Source organism: Catharus ustulatus, chromosome 10 (genome assembly GCF_009819885.2).
Source record: "Catharus ustulatus isolate bCatUst1 chromosome 10, bCatUst1.pri.v2, whole genome shotgun sequence".
In the NCBI taxonomy this organism is placed as follows: Eukaryota; Metazoa; Chordata; class Aves; order Passeriformes; family Turdidae; genus Catharus; species Catharus ustulatus.
In genome coordinates, this window is record NC_046230.1 from 3,958,026 (window position 1) to 3,976,313 (window position 18,288).

General features: G+C 57.8%; 1 protein-coding gene across 22 annotated transcripts in view; it reads right to left on the reverse strand.

Annotated features, from left to right (window-relative positions):
* KIF1A (kinesin family member 1A) overlaps positions 1-17,636 on the reverse strand; it is a 40,413-nt gene extending 22,777 nt beyond the window's left edge. For 7 of the 22 annotated variants that reach the window (XM_033068963.1, XM_042779611.1, XM_033068962.1 and 4 more), the window contains exons 1-17: positions 17,499-17,636; positions 12,037-12,188; positions 8,068-8,144; positions 7,790-7,969; positions 7,257-7,322; positions 6,965-7,143; positions 6,512-6,623; positions 6,081-6,158; positions 5,706-5,771; positions 5,422-5,439; positions 4,991-5,066; positions 4,804-4,882; positions 4,400-4,542; positions 3,974-4,000; positions 2,492-2,700; positions 1,906-1,985; positions 1,516-1,591 (exon numbers count right to left, since the gene is read on the reverse strand). In XM_033068963.1, the coding sequence (XP_032924854.1) occupies positions 1,516-1,591; positions 1,906-1,985; positions 2,492-2,700; positions 3,974-4,000; positions 4,400-4,542; positions 4,804-4,882; positions 4,991-5,066; positions 5,422-5,439; positions 5,706-5,771; positions 6,081-6,158; positions 6,512-6,623; positions 6,965-7,143; positions 7,257-7,322; positions 7,790-7,969; positions 8,068-8,144; positions 12,037-12,142 (1,572 nt within the window). In that variant the 5' untranslated portion in view covers positions 12,143-12,188; positions 17,499-17,636. The remainder of the gene's footprint in view (positions 1-1,515; positions 1,592-1,905; positions 1,986-2,491; positions 2,701-3,973; positions 4,001-4,399; positions 4,543-4,803; positions 4,883-4,990; positions 5,067-5,421; positions 5,440-5,705; positions 5,772-6,080; positions 6,159-6,511; positions 6,624-6,964; positions 7,144-7,256; positions 7,323-7,789; positions 7,970-8,067; positions 8,145-12,036; positions 12,189-17,498) is intronic. The other 15 variants (XM_033068969.1, XM_033068968.1, XM_042779615.1 and 12 more) reach the window with 3 other exon arrangements.
* Between the last annotated feature and the right edge of the window lie 652 nt (positions 17,637-18,288).

Genomic DNA, 18,288 nt, shown 5'->3' on the forward strand with positions numbered 1-18,288 from the left:
TCTGGCCTTGGACACTGCCAGGGATGGGGCAGCCACAGCTTCTCTGGGCAGCTGTGCCAGGGCCTAATCACACTCACAGGGAAGAATTTCTTCCCAGTGCCTAATCTAACCTTGCCCTCTGCCAGGAAGGAAGTAAAAGTGCCTGTTTTCCTCCACTGATTGTACACCAGATGATGCATCCAAAAAGAGCAGGTCCCAGAGGTTCATCCAAAAGCAGTGCAGACCTGAAGTCCTATCTGCAGGCTGAATTTCCCTTTCTTGTCTTCTTCCTAACAGGTCTCTCACAGCGTTTTCTTCCTCTGGGTCACAAATCACTTTGTTCTTGACAAGAGGAAAATTTCTCCCTCAGCCACAGGCCTCTCTGGCCACAGCCATCTTAGCTGCTAGGATTACACCTTCAGGGAATGGGGGCGTTCCAGGAGTATCAGTGGGAGAAGTTCTGAGTTTACCAGACAGAAAAGTGGCTGTAAGGAACACCTTACCAGCCTGCTGAGCCCCAGCATGCAGAGGGGGCCCCTCACCATGGTGCCACAAGCCTTGGCTGACAGCAGAGACTCACTGCAAACAGGGCAGCAGAGGTCAAGGGAAAGGTGGGCTCTTCTCCATGGTGGCTGGCAGAAGTTGGCTGTAACATTTAATCTCTGACCCCACTGGACAGACATACAGCTCTGGGGGCTGAGACCTCCTTCACTTGCAGTTTTTGTCCAGATTTGTAAAGCTGGTGGTGACTTCAGCTGAGCTCCTGGAGCAGTAACCACCCCATCAATGGCACAGAAGGACAGCAAAGTGCAATGCCCATAACAAAATGGAGTTTGCACACTATCAACACTAACTTTCCTCACCAGCCACTGGAGAAGTCAGAAGAGTTTCCACCTGCCAGATAGCTGAAGAGCAAGGAGGCACCAAGACCACCACAGCAATGCCCCACCTCCAAGACCAACCTGCTTTGGGGAATAAACCCCCAGGCTTCCTACCCAAAGGTCTGGAGTCCTAACAGGCAGCAGCTGGGACAAGAAACAAAGACAACAGTGTACAAGTTTATCCTAAAAGTCAGCTGGGCTATGTAAGGGGAAGGCTGCAAAGTCTGTATCACCCCCTGAGCTGGGGACATACACTGTTAGGGTTGGCCAAGTCAAATGCTACAAGCAATAAAGAGATGGAATATTCACCCACCCACATTTGTTAGCAAGGATTTGCTGGTTTCAGGGGTAGCAATTTTAAATATCTGACAGTATGAATTTTTACAAGTTAACACTGAAGTCCAAGCGAGTGATCATCAGCAAATACCCTCATGAAGGGGGACAGGACACCAGCAGTGGGAGGTGGACATTTCCCCATGTATTTCTACCCATGTTCGTACCCAGCAGACTCAATGCTGGAACTTCCCCCTAGGTTTCAGAGCCAAGAAAAGGCTAGTGAAGTACATGGAACTGGCCTGCTGTGACAGAGTGGATCAGAAGGGAGCTGCAGGGGTACAAACCAGCCCCCAGGAAGAAGATAATAGGATGATCCTACCTTTTTAGGAGAAAAAACACCCAAGGTGCCTCCATCCTCCCTCATGGCCACCCCCATTTCAGCCAGCAACGCTTCCCTGAAGGAGCAAGAGAAAGAAGTGCCTGTCAGAACTCCATGCACCCCTGGGATGGAAGCCCATGGTTTGTCCCATGGGTTGCAATGCAGGGAGCTCCCATCACAATTCAGGTGGGTTTTTCAGAGCAGCCCCCCTCTATGCAGGCTGACATGGTGGGTACTGGGGTTCCCAGGGACCAACCTGGTGTCTGGCTGGACATTCAAACTGTTTGGCTGCCCCAGGAGCTCAACTGCTCTAACAAAGTGCAGAGGATGGGAAATGTCCAAGGAATACCACTTGTCCCATGCCATCCTGTCCCACCCCAGCCCACCCACCTCTCCATCCGAATCGCTTCTGTCCTCCGCAGCTTCTCCTCCCACGTCTCGTTCAGCTCTGCAATGATCTTCTCTGTTTCCTGGCAAGGGAGGGTTAAACAGGGGTTAGTGCATCCTGCAGCAGCACACCTGCCCACTCCGCCCAGGTCTGCCCAGCGTGCTTCAGTGGGTCCCAGTTTCAGGCTTGTTCATACAAGCTGCAGCAGCATCTCACCCACATCTTTCCATCAGTCCCATCTGCAAAGAGTGAGGCACAAAGACCAGCCTCTCCATGCCCTTGGACCAGGAGCACCCCTCCCATGGCAGGAGTGCCCATCCCAAGCCCAAAGCTCCTGCCCCACAGGTCAATCCCCTGGCAGGCAGCACCAGGAAGACCCTACAACACCCAAACACTCAGTCTGGGCAAGCTCTATGTCTGTCCACTCTGCAGGAGCACATCCCAGTATTGCTTCCCACGAGGATCACCCTGCATGGGTTTCCAGAAAACACTGAGCCCCCTCTGCAAGCCACAGTGCATTGAGGGGAAAGGGAAAGGGAAAGGGAAAGAGAGAGGGAGAGGGAGGGAACCAGGGCACCAGCCTCTCACCTTGAGTCTTTCAATGGCCTCCTCGCTGCCCGGAGCAAACATGATGCGCTCGTGGAGGCTGGCGACCGAGGCAGCACGGCTGGACAAGGCAGAGAGGGAGGAAGAGGGGCTGATCCCAGCGATGGCATTGGTCACTGTGGAGAGATTGTCATGGCGGTGACTCAGCTCTGTCCCTCTAGCATCATTATTGTTCTCAAAGTCGGACACATCTACGGGCGTGGAAGGAGGGATGGGCCGGGGAGAGACACACAGACAGGGTGACAGAGAAAGACAGAGACAAGAAAAGCTGTTGGGAAAAAAAAAACGAGTGGCGGTGCATCGAGAAAAAAAGGCAGGAATTACAGGAAAAGGCACAGGCAACAGCACAGCAGCACAGACAGCAACAGGGCAAGGGCAGGCACTCTCTTCCCCTCTCTTCCCCAGCCCAGGCAGCCCCTCAGGGAACACGGCTGTTTGGTGAAGCAGGTCCTGGAAGCAGCTGTCCTGGGCTCCCAGGGACACTTTTTTGCAGCCTCAGGTCCTGCATCCATTTGGTCTGGGAATAAATGTCCTCCCCAAGTACGTGCCACTGCCTCTATCCTCTCCATCTCATACAGCCTGGGTGGCTGGGAGAGGGGAAGGGGATGAGAGGGGGTGGCCCTCTGCCCTACAAAGGGGTCAGGAGAAGCAGCAGGATTCCCTCACAGGGTCTGCTCAAAGGAAGCCCATGACCTACTGGAGCAGCACCTTGACCAGGCAGCCAGAGAACCAAGCCAGGACTACAGGCAGTGGTGCTTGCCAGCTGGGACCCCAAGAGTCAGCTGTGGTGGCTTAGGAGCCAGGTATGGGAGATGCTCCTCCAGCCCTGAGGAGTCACTGGCTCTCAGAGCAGTGTGCCAGAGGCAGGCAGGGCACAGGTCAGCAGGTGCAGGATTAGTCACTCATCTCCATTATCCCACACCCAGGAGAGCTGAGCCAGGAGGGGATAGCCAGGCCCCTGTCTCCTCAGCAGGCTCAGCATAGCCTGGCTGCACTACCTGACCCGGAGTGGGATGGGGCTATAGCCTTATCCATGGGTCAAAGCCTTCTGGCCACCACCACCCACCACTTCATCAGTAGAGCACCATTCCATCCCACCCAAGGGCCATGCCAGGCTCCAGTCCCAGTGAGACACCAGCAGAAGCAGCAGCAGCAGCAGCAGCAACAGGAAACATCACAACAGCATGAAGGAGGAGGTCCCCATGTGGACTGGGCCCTTGGCATGGCCAAGTGGGAGAACACTGGTCCCTTCAGCACTAGCCCAGGCCCAGGTGCTAACCACGACTCTGGCACCATCCCCTGTGCCAGCTCCCTGAGGATGGGCAGCCTGCAGGCACACACGGCTCCATCAGCAGAGGCTGGCTGCAGGAGCCCTCCCCATGCTGCACAGGTGCCCCTGGGCACAGCCTGGATCTCCAAAAAGCCTTGAAGCAACAGAGAGTACCAGAGATGGGCAATACACACATTTGGATCCTCCTGCAGCAGGATGGGCTAAGAGAGAAAGAGAGGGCAGGGAGCAGGGGTAAGACAGAGAGAACAGAACAAGAGGGGGTTCATCTCAGTAGGATATCAGCACAGGGAGGGGAGCCCGTGGGCATGTGCAGTCCCAGTAACGCCTTCCTGGCACCTCTGCTGGGTGCTGGATGCTGGAGATGGTGGGTGGAAGGGAAGAAGGGAAGGTTTGCTGGGTGGAAAGCAGCTCCCCCTGCGACAGGAAGGGCTTGGGGCTGTGAACAGGCGTGCAGGGGCTCACCAGAGGCAGCATGAGGTGCTGCCCTGGGGCCGGTGCAGCGGGATGCAGGGAGGCTGTGGGGACATCAGCCCTGCAGGCTGGCAGGACCTCAGCCCAATGCTGCCTGGAGCCACTCAGAGAGCAACCATGGTACCTACTGTCAATGATGTCCCCAAGGCCCTGGGCGTAGAGAAGGTCACGCAGACGTGCCACCTCGTCCTTCAGCTCCCGGATCAGCTTGTTGTTGGGGTCCTCGTTGATGACAGCATTGCAGCGGATCTGCTTGGCACGGTCAGCGTACCTAGGGAAGGGCAGGGTCAACACAGGAACAACAGGGGCAAAACCCCAGCTGCTGGGCAAGCAAGTTGCACAGCCCCTCCAGCAACCATCCTTTGGAGGATCCCAGTGCCAGGACAGTCCTTTGGCCTTTTGTCTGGGGTTGCAGGTTCCCCCCACAGTACATCCCCAGCCAGGAACTCCACAGAGGTGAGGAGAGCATGTGGCTTAGACAGCCTCCCCTGTTCTTGCTCACTGCAGGAAGAACGAGAGCACTTCTTCCTACCTGAGGGTGCTGAGGGTCTCATCGTAGTTGATGTCAGCAGGACTAAGAGCAGCCACCATGGCAGTTCTGGAATTGCCTCCTGCCCAGTAAGAGACACCCATGAGGAAGGTGCTGGTCCCTGTGCCCCCTGTCACACCCAGTTTGCAGCCAAGCCCATCACCAGACCACACCCAAAGCCTGTCCTCACCCAGGTTCTCCCGCAGCAGCCAGGTCAGCACGGAGTCTCGGTACGGGATGAAATCTGTCTTTTTCTTCTTTTTGTTCTGAGGAATGGAGAGCAAAGGGAAGGGCTGTCAAGCTGCCTGCTCTCCTCAAAGGGAAGGTGACAGCCATGGCGACTTAGAGCAGGATGGCTCTTCCCAGCCACTGCAACCTTGGGCATCTTTACCCAGGTCCACAGGTCCTGCCTGTGAAATGCCCTGAGCTGGGAGGGTGTTTAAGGCTGGATACTTAAAACCCCAAAGGGAGGAGGAGGCTGAAGGTTCTGCCACCCCTCAGGAGAAGAATGGCTTGAGTCCAGGCACAGCCTCACTGCCAAAGCACCCTGAACCCACTCCCACCCACTCCCACTGTGCTCAAAACCAACACCCCCTTCCCCATCCAGGCCTGGGCACCCACCTTGTTTGGCCCTGAATCCTGCAAAGGAAATAGAGAGATTGTTTAAGGGAGCTGCTTTGTTCCTTGGCACCCACCACAGATCCCTGGCCCTCAAGCAGAGAGTGGCACAGGTCCCCATGCAGATGGCATCATCACCAGCCCAGCTTGTCCCAGCCACTGAGAAAATTCAGGATGTGTCTGCCCACCCCTCAGAGCTGGGATGCTCTATCCCTAAAAGCTGAGCCCACCCTGCTGCCCTGAGCCCATTTCCCCCCCATGCCACTGTTTATTCTCCAGCTACTTACCATTTCAGCCAGGGCAGAGATGACTTTTCCCAGAGTGGTCAAGGACTTGTTGATGTTTGCTCCTTCCTGGTTAGAAGAGGAAAAGCCCAGATGCCCATTTCAGAGCCACATTAAAGCCCAGGAGAGAATGAGAAATATCCAGTACAGTGTGGGCAAAGAGCAGCTGGTCTTACTGGGTAACCAGCACCTCCCAGGTGGGAACTCATGGATCCCAGTGGAACTGGCATTAGGCAGCTCTCAAACACAGTCCTAGCAGGGATTTTGGCAGTGAAGTGGGCAAAGAACCAGGCAAGGAAAGGAGATGGTTTTGGCTGGGGATGAGAGAAGAGGGGTGGTGTCCCCACCAGCAGAAGGGGACTTCAGGTCAGCTCTCACCTTTAGCCTTGTGCCCTTGGCTCCTGTGGAATCAGCTCGCTCACTCCCAGCCAGGTCCACCAAGCTGATCTTGCTGACCTGCAGGCAGAGGGGAGGCTGTCAGCCCTGTGGGCACAGCAAACCTTGCCCAGCACAAAGCCACAACCTCTTGCAGGATAACACTCTGTTCTGAGGGCAGCAGTGGGCTCTGCAGGGTCATTCTTGCAGGAATTGCTCAGGAGCAGAGCTAATATCCTTGCAGGCAGGGCTGAAGGGCACCAGCTGCCAAATATCTTGTCCAGGGGCTGGTCCCTCAATGGACCATGAGCTTAGAATGCCTGCTCCAATCCACCACCAGGCTGCACCACCTTGTCCCAACTACTGATGAAAGAACACAGAAGTCCTTTCTGGATCCATGTGGGCTCCCCTGAGTCCTTCAGGGCTGCTCTTACCTTCTCAGTGGTGATGTCTGTCTCGGCGTCGTGCCGCTTCTGCGTGAAGATGATGTTGAACACGGCGTGGGAGCGGCTGCTGGTCTCATTCATGTTGGTAGCAGCCACTGTGCTGCAGGGAGAGGACAGGAAGGTGTGACAGGCTGTGAGGGACACTGGAGTGGCTGGTGATGGGGCCAGGGCTCATGCCAGGACAGGGTACATGTGGGAAGGCAAATCTGAGGACAAGAGAGGACTCTGGGAGAAGATGTGCACAAGTTCAGGGTTTTTCCTGCTGTCTCCAGTGCACTTGGAAAGCAGGAGGAAGGTAAGATAAAAGCAAGTCCCCTCAGTGAGGAGGGGACTGCCACTTCCAGAGCAGCTGGACTGGCAAAATAAGGAAGTGAAGCAGAACCTTCTAGAAGTGACTGCAAGCTTCCCGAACCCTGCCCATCTCCTCCTTCTCCAACTCACCGGGCTTTGTTTCCAGAGTCCATAAGGTCCTGGATGTCATTGTAGGAGGTCACAGCCAGCTTGGAAAGGTCCTCAACATATGGACCCATAAGGGGATGCTCCCTCACCCGCAGGTTGCCCTTGTTCTTGGGGTTGAGCAGGTCCCTCACGCGTTCGCAGTAGATCTCCATGTAGCTCACCTAGAGCACAGGGCACGGGCAGAATGAGCCACCCAAAGTGGGGTCTGCACACTGGCACAAGCTCTGGAGCCAGGGGGGAGGCCAGAGGCAGTGGCAGGCAGTGGGGTGCCTACCTCCACGGAGTAGGACATGTTGTCATTCGTTGTGTCGTTGATGCGGGAGAAGAGATCCTCGCAGAGCTGGGGACACAAGAGCGAGGCTCAGCCCCCTGATAGCAGGATGCTCCTGCCTGGGCTGCCCAGGGTACAGGGATTTCTACCTTTTCACCCCAAAACCAGCCAATGAGTGCTGGGATGGCTCCTGGGGAGCTGGCAGAGCCCCCTCCCATGCTGACATGGAGAATCAGCATCCCCAGAGCCCTGCTGGGCCAGCATGCAACAGCTCTTGGCAAGCAGCTCAGCACTGGGACCACTGCTGCTCACATACACTGGCCTTGTGTGGCCAGACCAGTCTTGGAGTGCCTGGATAACCATCCTTGAGCCCCTCCTGGTGGAGCCATGCCAGCTCACTGTCACACTAGTGCTAAATTAGACCTTGGCCAAACCTGGCCTCACTCCCACCCTGCTGCCCTCCCTCCTCCCAGCTCTGCTTTTCCTTTGGGCACCCCTTTGGGATGAGGGGCACAGGTAGCTTTCCCCATGCATACCTGTGGGATGATGCCTTGCTGATCCTTTTCCTGCTTGCCCATCATGGTGTAGGATTTTCCAGCTCCTGTCTGCCCATAGGCGAAGATGCACACGTTGTAGCCTTCAAAGGCATGCTGCAGCATCTCCTCACCAATGTCCCGGTACACTTGCTTCTGGGATGCATAGTTGATGTCTGCAGGCTGCACAGAGGAGGGGGACATGGAGAAATTTGGCAAGGAGGCTCTCCTGCCTCTCCCCAGCCCAGCCTTTGAGGCAGCTCAGGCCTCCCAGTGCTTACCGTAGTGTGGGACCAGTAGGAATAGTCAAAGCTGAAGCTTTTTGGTGTCTCTTTGGGCTGTTTTGGGTTCAGGATAGCTAGGGACAAACAGATGGGAGGAACATGAGGCCACCAGCCACCCATGGTACCCCTGCCCCACCCCCCTCTCCCCGCCTCCATGTGGGAGGGGTGAAGGGTGATGGGATTCACTCCTAAACAGTCCTGGAAGGTGGAACTGGGACTCTTCCAGCTCTGCAGGTGGGTCCAGCACCCCCAGACCCCAACTCTGAAAGCAGAGGAGGTGGGTGCCATGGCCAGCAGAGCCCAGGAACAGGGCAGAGCCTTGCCCAGACATCCTGCTGGACACAGTGAGGGGGACATGACTCCTTCCCTCAGGCTCCTTCCTGCTGTGCCACTTGCCCATGGGAGCCCAGCACTGGCACAGGGCAGTCACAGCTTCCTCTCCCCACAGCTGGGGCAGCGTGTCCAAAGCTCCCCTCGGACACCTGTGGGGTGGGAGCAGCTGCAGCCCCATCAGGGCTCCCCTGGATCCCTTCTGCTCCTGCTCTACAGGTCCCCAGCCGGGTGATTAATGCCTGGTGTCACACCACCAGCGGAAACAAGAGTCTGCTTTTGTCATCCCCTGATGAAAAGGACGTTGCTATGGAAATTGGAGACTGCATCACTGCTCTTCCTCATGCGGTGTTTTTTTCCTCCTCTAGAGCATTTATGATGGGGTTTTTTTTCTGAAACAACAGATGCATCAGAAGAAACCCAAACCAGCGGGTAATCACGAGATTCAGCCACCAGCTATGTTTGGTGACAATGAAGTGACATTGAAGCCTGTGCAGCATAATTCCCATGCCCAGTGCCCCAGCTGCTCCCTGCCACCATCAAGGATGAAGAAACCATAAGCCCTGAGCTTTCTCCATGCCAGCCTGCTCTGCCCTTCAGCCAGCCAGGACTCAAACCCACTCCCAATCCCAGCTGGGACCTTCCTGAGCAGTCCCAAGTGTGGTGCAGCTCACTGCTGTGGTGTCTGATGCCCAGATGTGCAGTGTTATGCATACAGATGCTTTCTGCTCTGAATCCCTCCTCCATTACCACAATGGATACACCTTCTACTCCCCTGGAAAGGGTCCACCACTTCTGACCTGAGAACAACCCAGCCCTGCCTGCAACAGCAGTGAGGCAGACTGGGGAAGGGTGGTAAGTGGGGTCAGGACCCAGCCCTGGCCACAAAACCACAGCATGGTGCTTCTGAGATGCTCCTTAGCATAGAGAGAAACCCAGCTCTGGCACCAAAGAGGGGCTGGCACAGGCTCCCTGCCTGCCTACCTACTGCAGGGAGCCTGACTCCAGTGCTGCATTCCAGGCAGACTAATTACCAGGAGAAAGGGCTGGGAAGTAACAACTGGCCATCCTGCAGCAGCAAACAGGGATGTGGGGGCCCCTGGAAGAGCTGGTCTTTGTGAGCAGCATGGGCTGCCATGGTGGCTGCCCATTCCTGATCCCTGGCAATGCCTGGCTGCTGTGCTGAGGGCATTGTGAAGAGAAGCAGGAGCAGAGGTGGGAGAAGTGGGATGGAGCATCTCTGGTGGCTCCTGGTGCTCAGCCTGGCAGCTCCACCAGGCCATCGGGTCAGCAGGTCTGTCTCTGCCCTGCAGAGGTGACACTGAGCACAGGGAACAGGAGCAAAGATGAACCATGGGGCAGGCAGGATGGAGCCTCACAAGGTGCCTGCTCTGTGTCCCAGTGCCAGCCCATGCTGGGCACAGGGCAGAGGAGCAGCAGGGGATGGCACCAAGCGGCTCCAGCCATCCCAGCTGCAGCTGCCCAGCTGGCATGGGAAACCAGAGACTGGGACACAAGGGAGAAGAGAGCATCCCAAGAGCAGGCATCTCCTGTCCTGAGCCGAAACCCTCTTCCCATGCCCCTGTCATTCCCGTTTATTTGCCTGCAGGCAGATGGATGCTGCTGGTGGAATTTTTCCTTTCTTTTGACCAGGCATACAGACTTTTGCAAAGTTGCTGCAAAAGATGCATGCTTTGGGCCATTAGGATTCAAAAGGCAAGGAGGGGTGTGAAGGTGAAGACAAATGTAGAGACAAGGGGGCAAAAAGGAGGAAAACTTCTGGAGAAGTCCCTCACAGTGCCCTGAAGAGACAGCAGCATGGCAGAGCCTAGTGAGTGGGCAGGCACGAAGCAGGAGAAAGCCCAGAGCCCACATCAGATAAAATAATCACCAGATTTTAAACCCAGCAGAGGCACAGCTCCAGACAGAGAACATGAATGGCCTTGTGGGATCAAGGCCAGGGGTCTCCTCCCACCATCCTGGTGGAGCCATCAGGAGAGGGGCTGGGAGTGTTGGTGCCCAGGATGGTGCCCACGGAGTGCAGGACACCACAGGAACAAAGCAGCAGTGTTGGGGACCAGGTGGGTGGCTATGGCAGCTGAAGTTTGCAGGCAAAAGGACAGCAGAGAAAGGCTGAGCCCTTCCCACCCTGGGCTCTGCTGCCTCACATGAAGCAGTGAGAAGAACCTGCCTCCCTGCCCCAGCACATGCAAAGGGCTCTGCAAATAATCCTGGGAAGGGGAAAAATTGCTCTCACTCCCCTCAAACATGTTTATCTTTGGCTTCTCTGCAAGGAGCTGGGGGGATTGAGACAGTCCTGCCCTGCTGGCACTACTGGCATCCTCCTGCCTCCACCAGCCACAGCAGCAGCAGGATTCTGAGCCCCCCACACTTGCTCCCCAGCCCCCTGGCCAAAAGGATTAGCCAGTGGCTTGTCCATTCATGGAGAAAATCCTCACTGTCAGCAAAGGGCTCCTGCCCTTCCTGGTGCAGGCAGAGGCATGGGCTGGAGGGGTGGGGGCACAGCCAGGGTGTGCAGGATGAGCAGGGGCAGAGGGCTCTGAACAAACACAGCCATGGTAGAACTGGGGGATGCCTGATGCTCTTGACTGGGACTGGGGCACAACAGGTCCCCCCCACCCATCAGAACCAGAAAGGGGAACATCCACCCTACCTATTCCCTGGCCCTGGGCAGGAGGGCAGAAGCTCTGCACCCCAGGCAGATGGAGAACCCCCACAGACGCCAGACACCAGCAGATGCTGCCCCACAGACCTCCCATTCCTGTTGCCTAGGCCTGGGGTAGCCAGGGGGCCCAGTGGGGTTCCAGAGCCCCCCTGCACCCTTGGGTGCTGTCCCCTCCCCAGCAGCAGGGTTGTCATAGCAGCCTGCAGGCGGGGGTGGCTGGCACCGTGTCTCACCCACCGCGGTGACGCAGGCAGCCCCAGGCGGGCGGGCGGCAGGCAGGGAGTTATTTTAGACACTGCCCCATCTGGAGGCTTCCAGAGCCAGAGAGGAGGGATCTGACTGCCATTCCCACACCGTACTGCCAGCAGCTGTTATTTAAGAGGGGCAAAGGACGGACAGGCACCTGACAGGACACACAGCCCCAAGCCTCCATGCTACACCCCGCACCTTGAGCACACCATTCCCTTGGCAAATCCTCCTCCCACCCCTCCATCCTGCTGCTGCTGCATCTCCAAGAGCCCCAGAGAAGCAGGGATGGGTCCTGGCACACTGCAGTGAGTGGCACCTAGCCAGGCAGTGCTGGCCCATGTACAGGCTGGGTGTGGAAGATCTATAGTGGAAGGTTGGAACAAGATCATCTTTAACATCCCTTCCAAACAAAACCATCCTGTGACTCTGTGATTCCTCCCTCATTGCCTACTGGGGAATACTGCCCCTTCCACCATCACCAAAATCCAAGGGTTCAGTGCCATGTAGATGCCACCACTGCCATTTCAACAGCAGCACTGCATTTCCCCATGGAAAGCTGACATCCCCCCCACATTTCCTCCTGAGATGCTTCGGGCACCCTCACCAAGGATCCCCACAGACCAGTGCTTGCTGCTGTGGCCACACCACCCATGCTCCTTCCCAGGCAGCACCCAAAGCCCCCCTGCCCCTGAGGCACTCACTGGTGGTGCTCCCCGACATCTGGATGATGCATTTTGATTCCCGGCTCATCTCCCGGGAGTTGAAGGGCCGGACGCGCACTGCCACCTTCACTGACGCTCCCGCCATGGCGCCGGCCGCACCTGGGTCCTGCTAGGGGGGAGCAGTGCCTGTCCTGCAAAAGGGAACAAAAAGGGGTTAGGAAAACTTGCACTCCAACCCACATCTTGCAGCTGTACGGGATGAAAGGAAAGTCTGTGCAAGGAAAGCTCCTGGGATCACTGTTTTGCCTCTGCCCAAAAGATGACATTTTGTTTCATACCTCGATCTGCCCTCCCTGATTTTACCTCTCCCTTCTCCCTGTCGTACCTCAGGTCAGGACCCCCAGCTCAGTCCCAAGGACCACCCCTGCCTTTGCCCCAGGGCTGATGGAGCCTCAATCAGCCTGCAGCATCACTTGCTGGGCACCCACAGCAGCAAGCAGAGCCTGGCAGGCACTGTCAGCATCAGCATAACCCCCAAGGAGCAGCTTTTTCACCCTGGCACCGAGCAGGTACCTCTAACCTGCAAGCAAACCTGTTACCCAAGGCTCCTGCCTGTTACCCAAGCCCCTGCCTCCACTGCAAGCCCAGCAAAGCAGGGACCGGGCAGCAGGACAGAGCGGGGCGGGGAGGAGAGCCATGGCATTCCATTGAGAAAGGAGGCGTTGTTGAACACAGCCGCTGGCATGTGCCTCCCATTCAGCTCCCACAAAGCAGATGTGCAGTATCAGCACCAGCAGCCCTTCCTGGGAAGCCAGTGGCCGTAACACTCAGCTGAAGCTCCCCAGTTTACCGACATATTTCCAGTCCTTTTGCTAAAAAAGCATTAATTGCAAGTCTCACAAGACAAAACAAAGCCCTCACCAACATCTCCCAGAGCAGCTGTCCATCCCAGCACTGATGCTCAGGCTTTGAAGGCCATTCCCACCTCCCCTCAGCTGCAGTTAAGTCTCATGAGCACTGGTCAGAAAATTATACTGGGATCCTTCCTCTGATTGCTGCATCTTTCAGGATCCTTTTGGACCTGACAAAATTCCTTCCTGCCTTCTAGCATCTCTCCCTTTTCTTGCCTTTCCCAGCTCCCTGGCTCCCCATGCTGAGCCTGGTGGTGAAAATGAAGCACAGGACCCCTCAGAAAATGGGCAGGAACTGCTCCCCTGGCATTCCACCTGCAAGGGTGTGTGTGAATTCCCTAGTGCTTTTCAAACCTGGGTTTTGCCAGCAGGATATTTGCTCTGGGAGGAGGGAGATCAGGGAGAAATGAGATCGTTAGTGAGCACGGCACAGCTCTGGTTACATGAGCCATGACCAGCAGGAAGTGGAGCAGTAAGGAGGGATCTTGAACATGAGATGTGTTTTCCCATAGTGGAAATGAAAAATTCAGGAGAATTTGTGGAAAAAATCAGGGGGAAAGGGAAGAAAAAACCAAATCCACAGAATAAAAAGTATCCTGAGAGAAGGGGATGGCTTTAAAACTACCTGAGGTCTGACAGCTGTGGCTTGATTTCCAAGGGAGTGAGAGGAAACCATAGACACAGTGGAAAAATTTGCATCAAGAAAGTGTTACAAGCTTGGCACTGCCTTTCAGAAACCCTTTGCCTGTTTTATAAGTGAGCTGGCATGTCCAACAGCGTGCAGAGGACAAAGCTTCTTCTGTTGGAGTTCCCAAGCCCTCCTCTTATCTTCCCGCTGGGATGGCTCTGGAGCTCCCACTGTGCTCAGCCAGTGATCACACCCATAAATTCCAGAGTTCAAGCATTTGGTCTCAGGCTTTCCTGAGCTTGGATTATTTTAAGCAGGTGTTTAACACCACCCTTGAGTCCCTAAGCCAGCAAGTGGGCTGCTGCCTGCCAGCGGCCTCTGGTTCTCCTCTCAGATGGGGGAAAGAAAAAATTAAACAGAAGTGCTTGCCAAAGGGGAACGAAGAAGTTGTTTTTCCCATGAAATGATTGGATATATTCCCATGTGGAAGGGCTGTGTCTTCACGAGGCCATCAGCTCGAGCTGCTCCACCCTGTGGCACCACTCAAGGACAATGGATTCATCCCCTGGCCAAATCCCCTCTGCACCTGACAAGGGCCCATGTCAAATATTTCCCTCTTCTCCTAAGTCAAAAGCTCCCTTCCCCCAGCTCTGCATCCTCTCCAGCTACCAGGGCTCTGAAGAGCTCCTGCCTCCTGCACAGCCCCAGAACAGCAACACCCATCAGTGAGCCCACCAGCCCCAGGGCTGCCTGCTGCCTGCCACAGGCCACCTCAGCCCCTGCTCTTATCATCTCCCCACCCCTATGCCACTCCCAGCCACTCCCCTATCCCTTCCCATGAAGAAACTCTGGTTTCTCCTTTGAACCACTTTTCCATGTGCCTCATCCTGCTGTGTACCTTCCACTGGTGCTGCTTTCCTTCTTTTGCCTTCTTCTGCCCAGTCAGCCCCACACCCTGTACCCCCACTGCTGGCCATGAGAAACTCCCTTCTCACCAGCAGGACCTTTTCTCTCTGCCTTCCACAGGCTACATCCCAGTGTATTCCCATCTGGCTCTCCTTGCCCAGCAGTGTGAACTCCTCTCCTGACCAGTATTCCCTGCTGCAGAGCACCAGTTCCATTTTCTGCTCCATCCATTCCCCTCAGCTTCCTTGGCTGGCAATGCACTGCTTCCCTCTGCTCCTCTGGAGCTCTCCAGTCCCATCCCTGCCATGGCAGCACAAGGACCCCAGGTGACACCGTGTGCCCTTGGGGACCACCAGCAGACACTGACCCAGCTGCTTCTCACCCTCCTTTCCTTCCTCTGACTCACTTCCCTGGCTCAGCTGCAGGGAGGAAATCAGCCTGCACCCATGGCATCACATGGGCACTCAGCATTCTGGAAAGAGAAGGGCCAGGCTGCAGAGAGCAGGGCCAGGGGCAGTGCCAGGGTCAGGCAGCCCCTGCCAGCCTGTGGGCACCTCAGCCCAGCCAGCTCATTCTGCCTGGGGACAGCCAGAGCAGCCACTGCCTGCTTAATCTGCTGCCATCGAGAGAAATTCGATAAGCCATGACCAGCCTTTCGCTGGGAGCCTGCCAGCACCAGAGCCCCGCTCCCTGTTCCCTCCCTTTCCCTCCCAGGGCTATCCTACACACAAGGGAGGTTGCACAGAGGAACAGCCAAGCCCCTGGGGCTGTGGGAACATCTGGACATGTCTCCCAGTTCTGCAGGGCATCTCTTCCCCCACTTCCTATGCAGCCTGCTGGCTCTGCCCATCCCTATGACACATCAGTTACCCCTAGTGAGGAGCGAAAGGCCTGGAGAGCCATGATTAACTGGATCAGCTAAGATTAATTGGGCAGAGATTAGCTAATGAAACCGCTCTTAAATCCAAGGGCTACCAACTGCAGCCTCTCCTGCTGAGAGGTGACCAACAGGACAGGGAGCATTGTCCCTAAGTGCCACCAAAAGCAAGCTCTTCCCCAAAGGATGCTAAGGAACGTGCTCTGCTGTTGTTTCCCCAGCTCCAGCAGATGCTGAGGTGCCTGAACCCAGGGAAAGCCAAGGTGAGCTTCCCTTTGTCTGCACACGCATCCAACCCCACGTCACCTCAGTGGCGAGGGTGGACGCCCCGTTTGGCTGCACCAGTGTATTCTCAGCAGCTGCCAGGCTTTGTTGTGGTGAGCCCTTCCCCTGCGCCCTTTGTTGGAGCCCCCCAGCTCTGACTGAGAGCACGGGTCCCTGTCTGCCTCTAGGGCAGCAGGGGACACATTGCTCGATGACATGGCACTATCGATGCCTGCCAGGCAACCTCCTCACCCACCTCCCTCCCCACACAGGGCAAGGGGCCATGACAGTGCAGTTTTCTCCAGAGCAGCACCTGCAGGCAGGGAAGCAGCTCAGAGCACAGCCCAGGACAAGGGAAAATTCTCCCCATGCAATCCAGCCCCTGCTTCCCCAGTGCCATCACAGGCGCCCTCACCTCCTGCCCACCCCAATGTGGGGGACAGCTTCAGGGCAGAGTTTGCAGCTCCCTGAGCATTTCCATGCAGATTCAGTTTACAGGTAGCAAATGTAAGGACATGGATGAGAGGTTCTGCTCCCCATCTCTGCTGCAAAGTAACCCCACCCGCCATCCCTGCTCCCTCCATCCTCTCTTGCAGACACTCAAACCCAAAGCAGGGAAATGCTGCACAGAAAAGGCATTGAGCTCTGGTGGGCGCCCAGCATTGCTGGGCATGAAGAAAGGTAGCCAAGGGAGGGGGCAAACAACAGATTCCCACATGACTCGGGGCTTGAGGGGCTGCAGCTCTTGCCACATGCAGGGAGGTGGAGGGTGGTGGCAGCATCTTCGCCAGCGCCAGCTGCCACCTCCCAGACAAAATGGAGGTCAGAAGCAACATGCCGAGATGGCAGAGCCACCACACCCCTGGCCATACCCAGGGGAGGGGGAGGCTCTGCTGCCTCCCTGCCCCCCAGTGCCACAGCAGCCACCTGCACGGGGCTGGGATGGAAGGGTGCCTGGCTGTGGGGTGGTACGGGACATGCTCGGCTGGTTCCTTTTCCCCCCCGAGCCCTGATGCTGTCGCACGGGACCAGAGCAGGCAGGAGACCAGCTCACGGGGTCTGCAGGATCTAGGGGAGGGGTCACTGCCCCGCGAGGGGGAGGAGGAGGAGGAAGAGGAGGAGAAGGAAGCAGAGGAGTAAGACAATAGGGCAGGTGCAGGGCTGCTCCCTGCAAACCTGGATGACCAAGCGTGGAGCTCTGCACCCCGGGACGTGCCCCTTCAAGAGCCAGCAGCCACTGCACTGGCCCGCAGTGACATGGCGGCCCTTGTCCAGCCACTCCACAGCGCAAGGTCACCGGCAGCTGCTCGTCCTTGGCGGCCAAGAAGAGCCTTAGCATCGCAGCATCTCTGCGAGAGCCCCAGGTGGGGCATCCACCACTCCCTCCAGCGCCGCTGTTTAACTCTGAATGATGATGACGCAAGATGGCTCAGCTGCATAACCACAGCCATCGACCCCGGAGGGGACAACAGGGGTGGCTCTGGGGTGACAAGGGGTTCCTGTGCTCCCGCCATGGGCTGCGGGGATGGCATCCTCCCCCTTCGCACCCTGTCTGGGGCCGGGGTGGCAGAGGCGTCTCCTCGTCCGCAGGCAGCCCCCCCACCCCCCCCACCCCGGCTGGATCCTTCTGGAAGATGGGGCGTCACCCGGCGGTGACCGCGCTGGGGACCCGAGGGCAATTTCCCCACACCCACAACTTCGAGCATCGGGGGGGCTCCGCAAAATGGCCACCATCCCCCCGCCCCGCCGGACCCTCGGGGATGCGCATCCCGCTCCCACCCGCCACGCCTCGCCCCCGCCGGGGCCACGAGGGGCGGCACCGCCACCCCGGAGCATCCCTGGTCCCCCCCTCGGCCAGCGCCCCGGCGGGCGCGGCGGGGCTGCCCCATCCCTGCGCGATGCCTCCCGTCCCTACCTGTGATGCCCGTGGCCGTGGCCGTGGCCGGTTCGGAGGGGCGCGGCGCTCAGCCGTGGGCGGGGAGCGCCGGCATGAGGCCGAGCCGCGCGGTGCGATGCGGTGTCGGTGCCGGTGCCGGTGTCGGTGCCGGTGCGGGTGGCAGCGGCCCCGCCCCTGCGGTCCCCGCCCCACGCGCTGGTTGGCGCGCCCGGAGGGGGACGCGGGGACCGGGAGGGCGCGCTCGGGGATGGAGCGGTGACGTCAGCGCATCCCCCGGCCCCGGGCGTGCTGCGGAACCGCCGCAGGGGCGGGGCGGGGCGGGGCAGGGCGGGGCAGCCGTCGCCTGGCAACTGGCACCGGCCCGGTACCCGGTACCACGGTACCCTGATGATACCCCGATACCCCGATATCCCGATACCTGGTACCCCGGTACCTCGATACCCCGGTACCCGGTACCCCGGTATCCGGTACGCCTGAGCCGACACCGCTAACCCTGCTCCCCGGCGCAGTATTCCGAGGAGCAGCCCCCGCCAAGGCTTCCTGTGGCCCCGGCGCCGTCACTCCGCTCCTCCGTCCGCCGAGCCCCCGCCCGCCGCCCGGGGCACGGCCGCTCCTGCCCATCTGCGCCCGGAATTCAGGGCCAGCGCAGAAAGCGGATTATTCCTTCTCTGCCAGCTGTTTCACCAGCACGGGCACCCTCGCCCCACGGCAGCCCCGAGGCCACGGGTCCACTCCCCGCCCCAGCCGTGCCCCAGATCTCCCTAGAGGACAGGCGACCGGGAGATGTCCTTCATCCGATGTGTTGTCA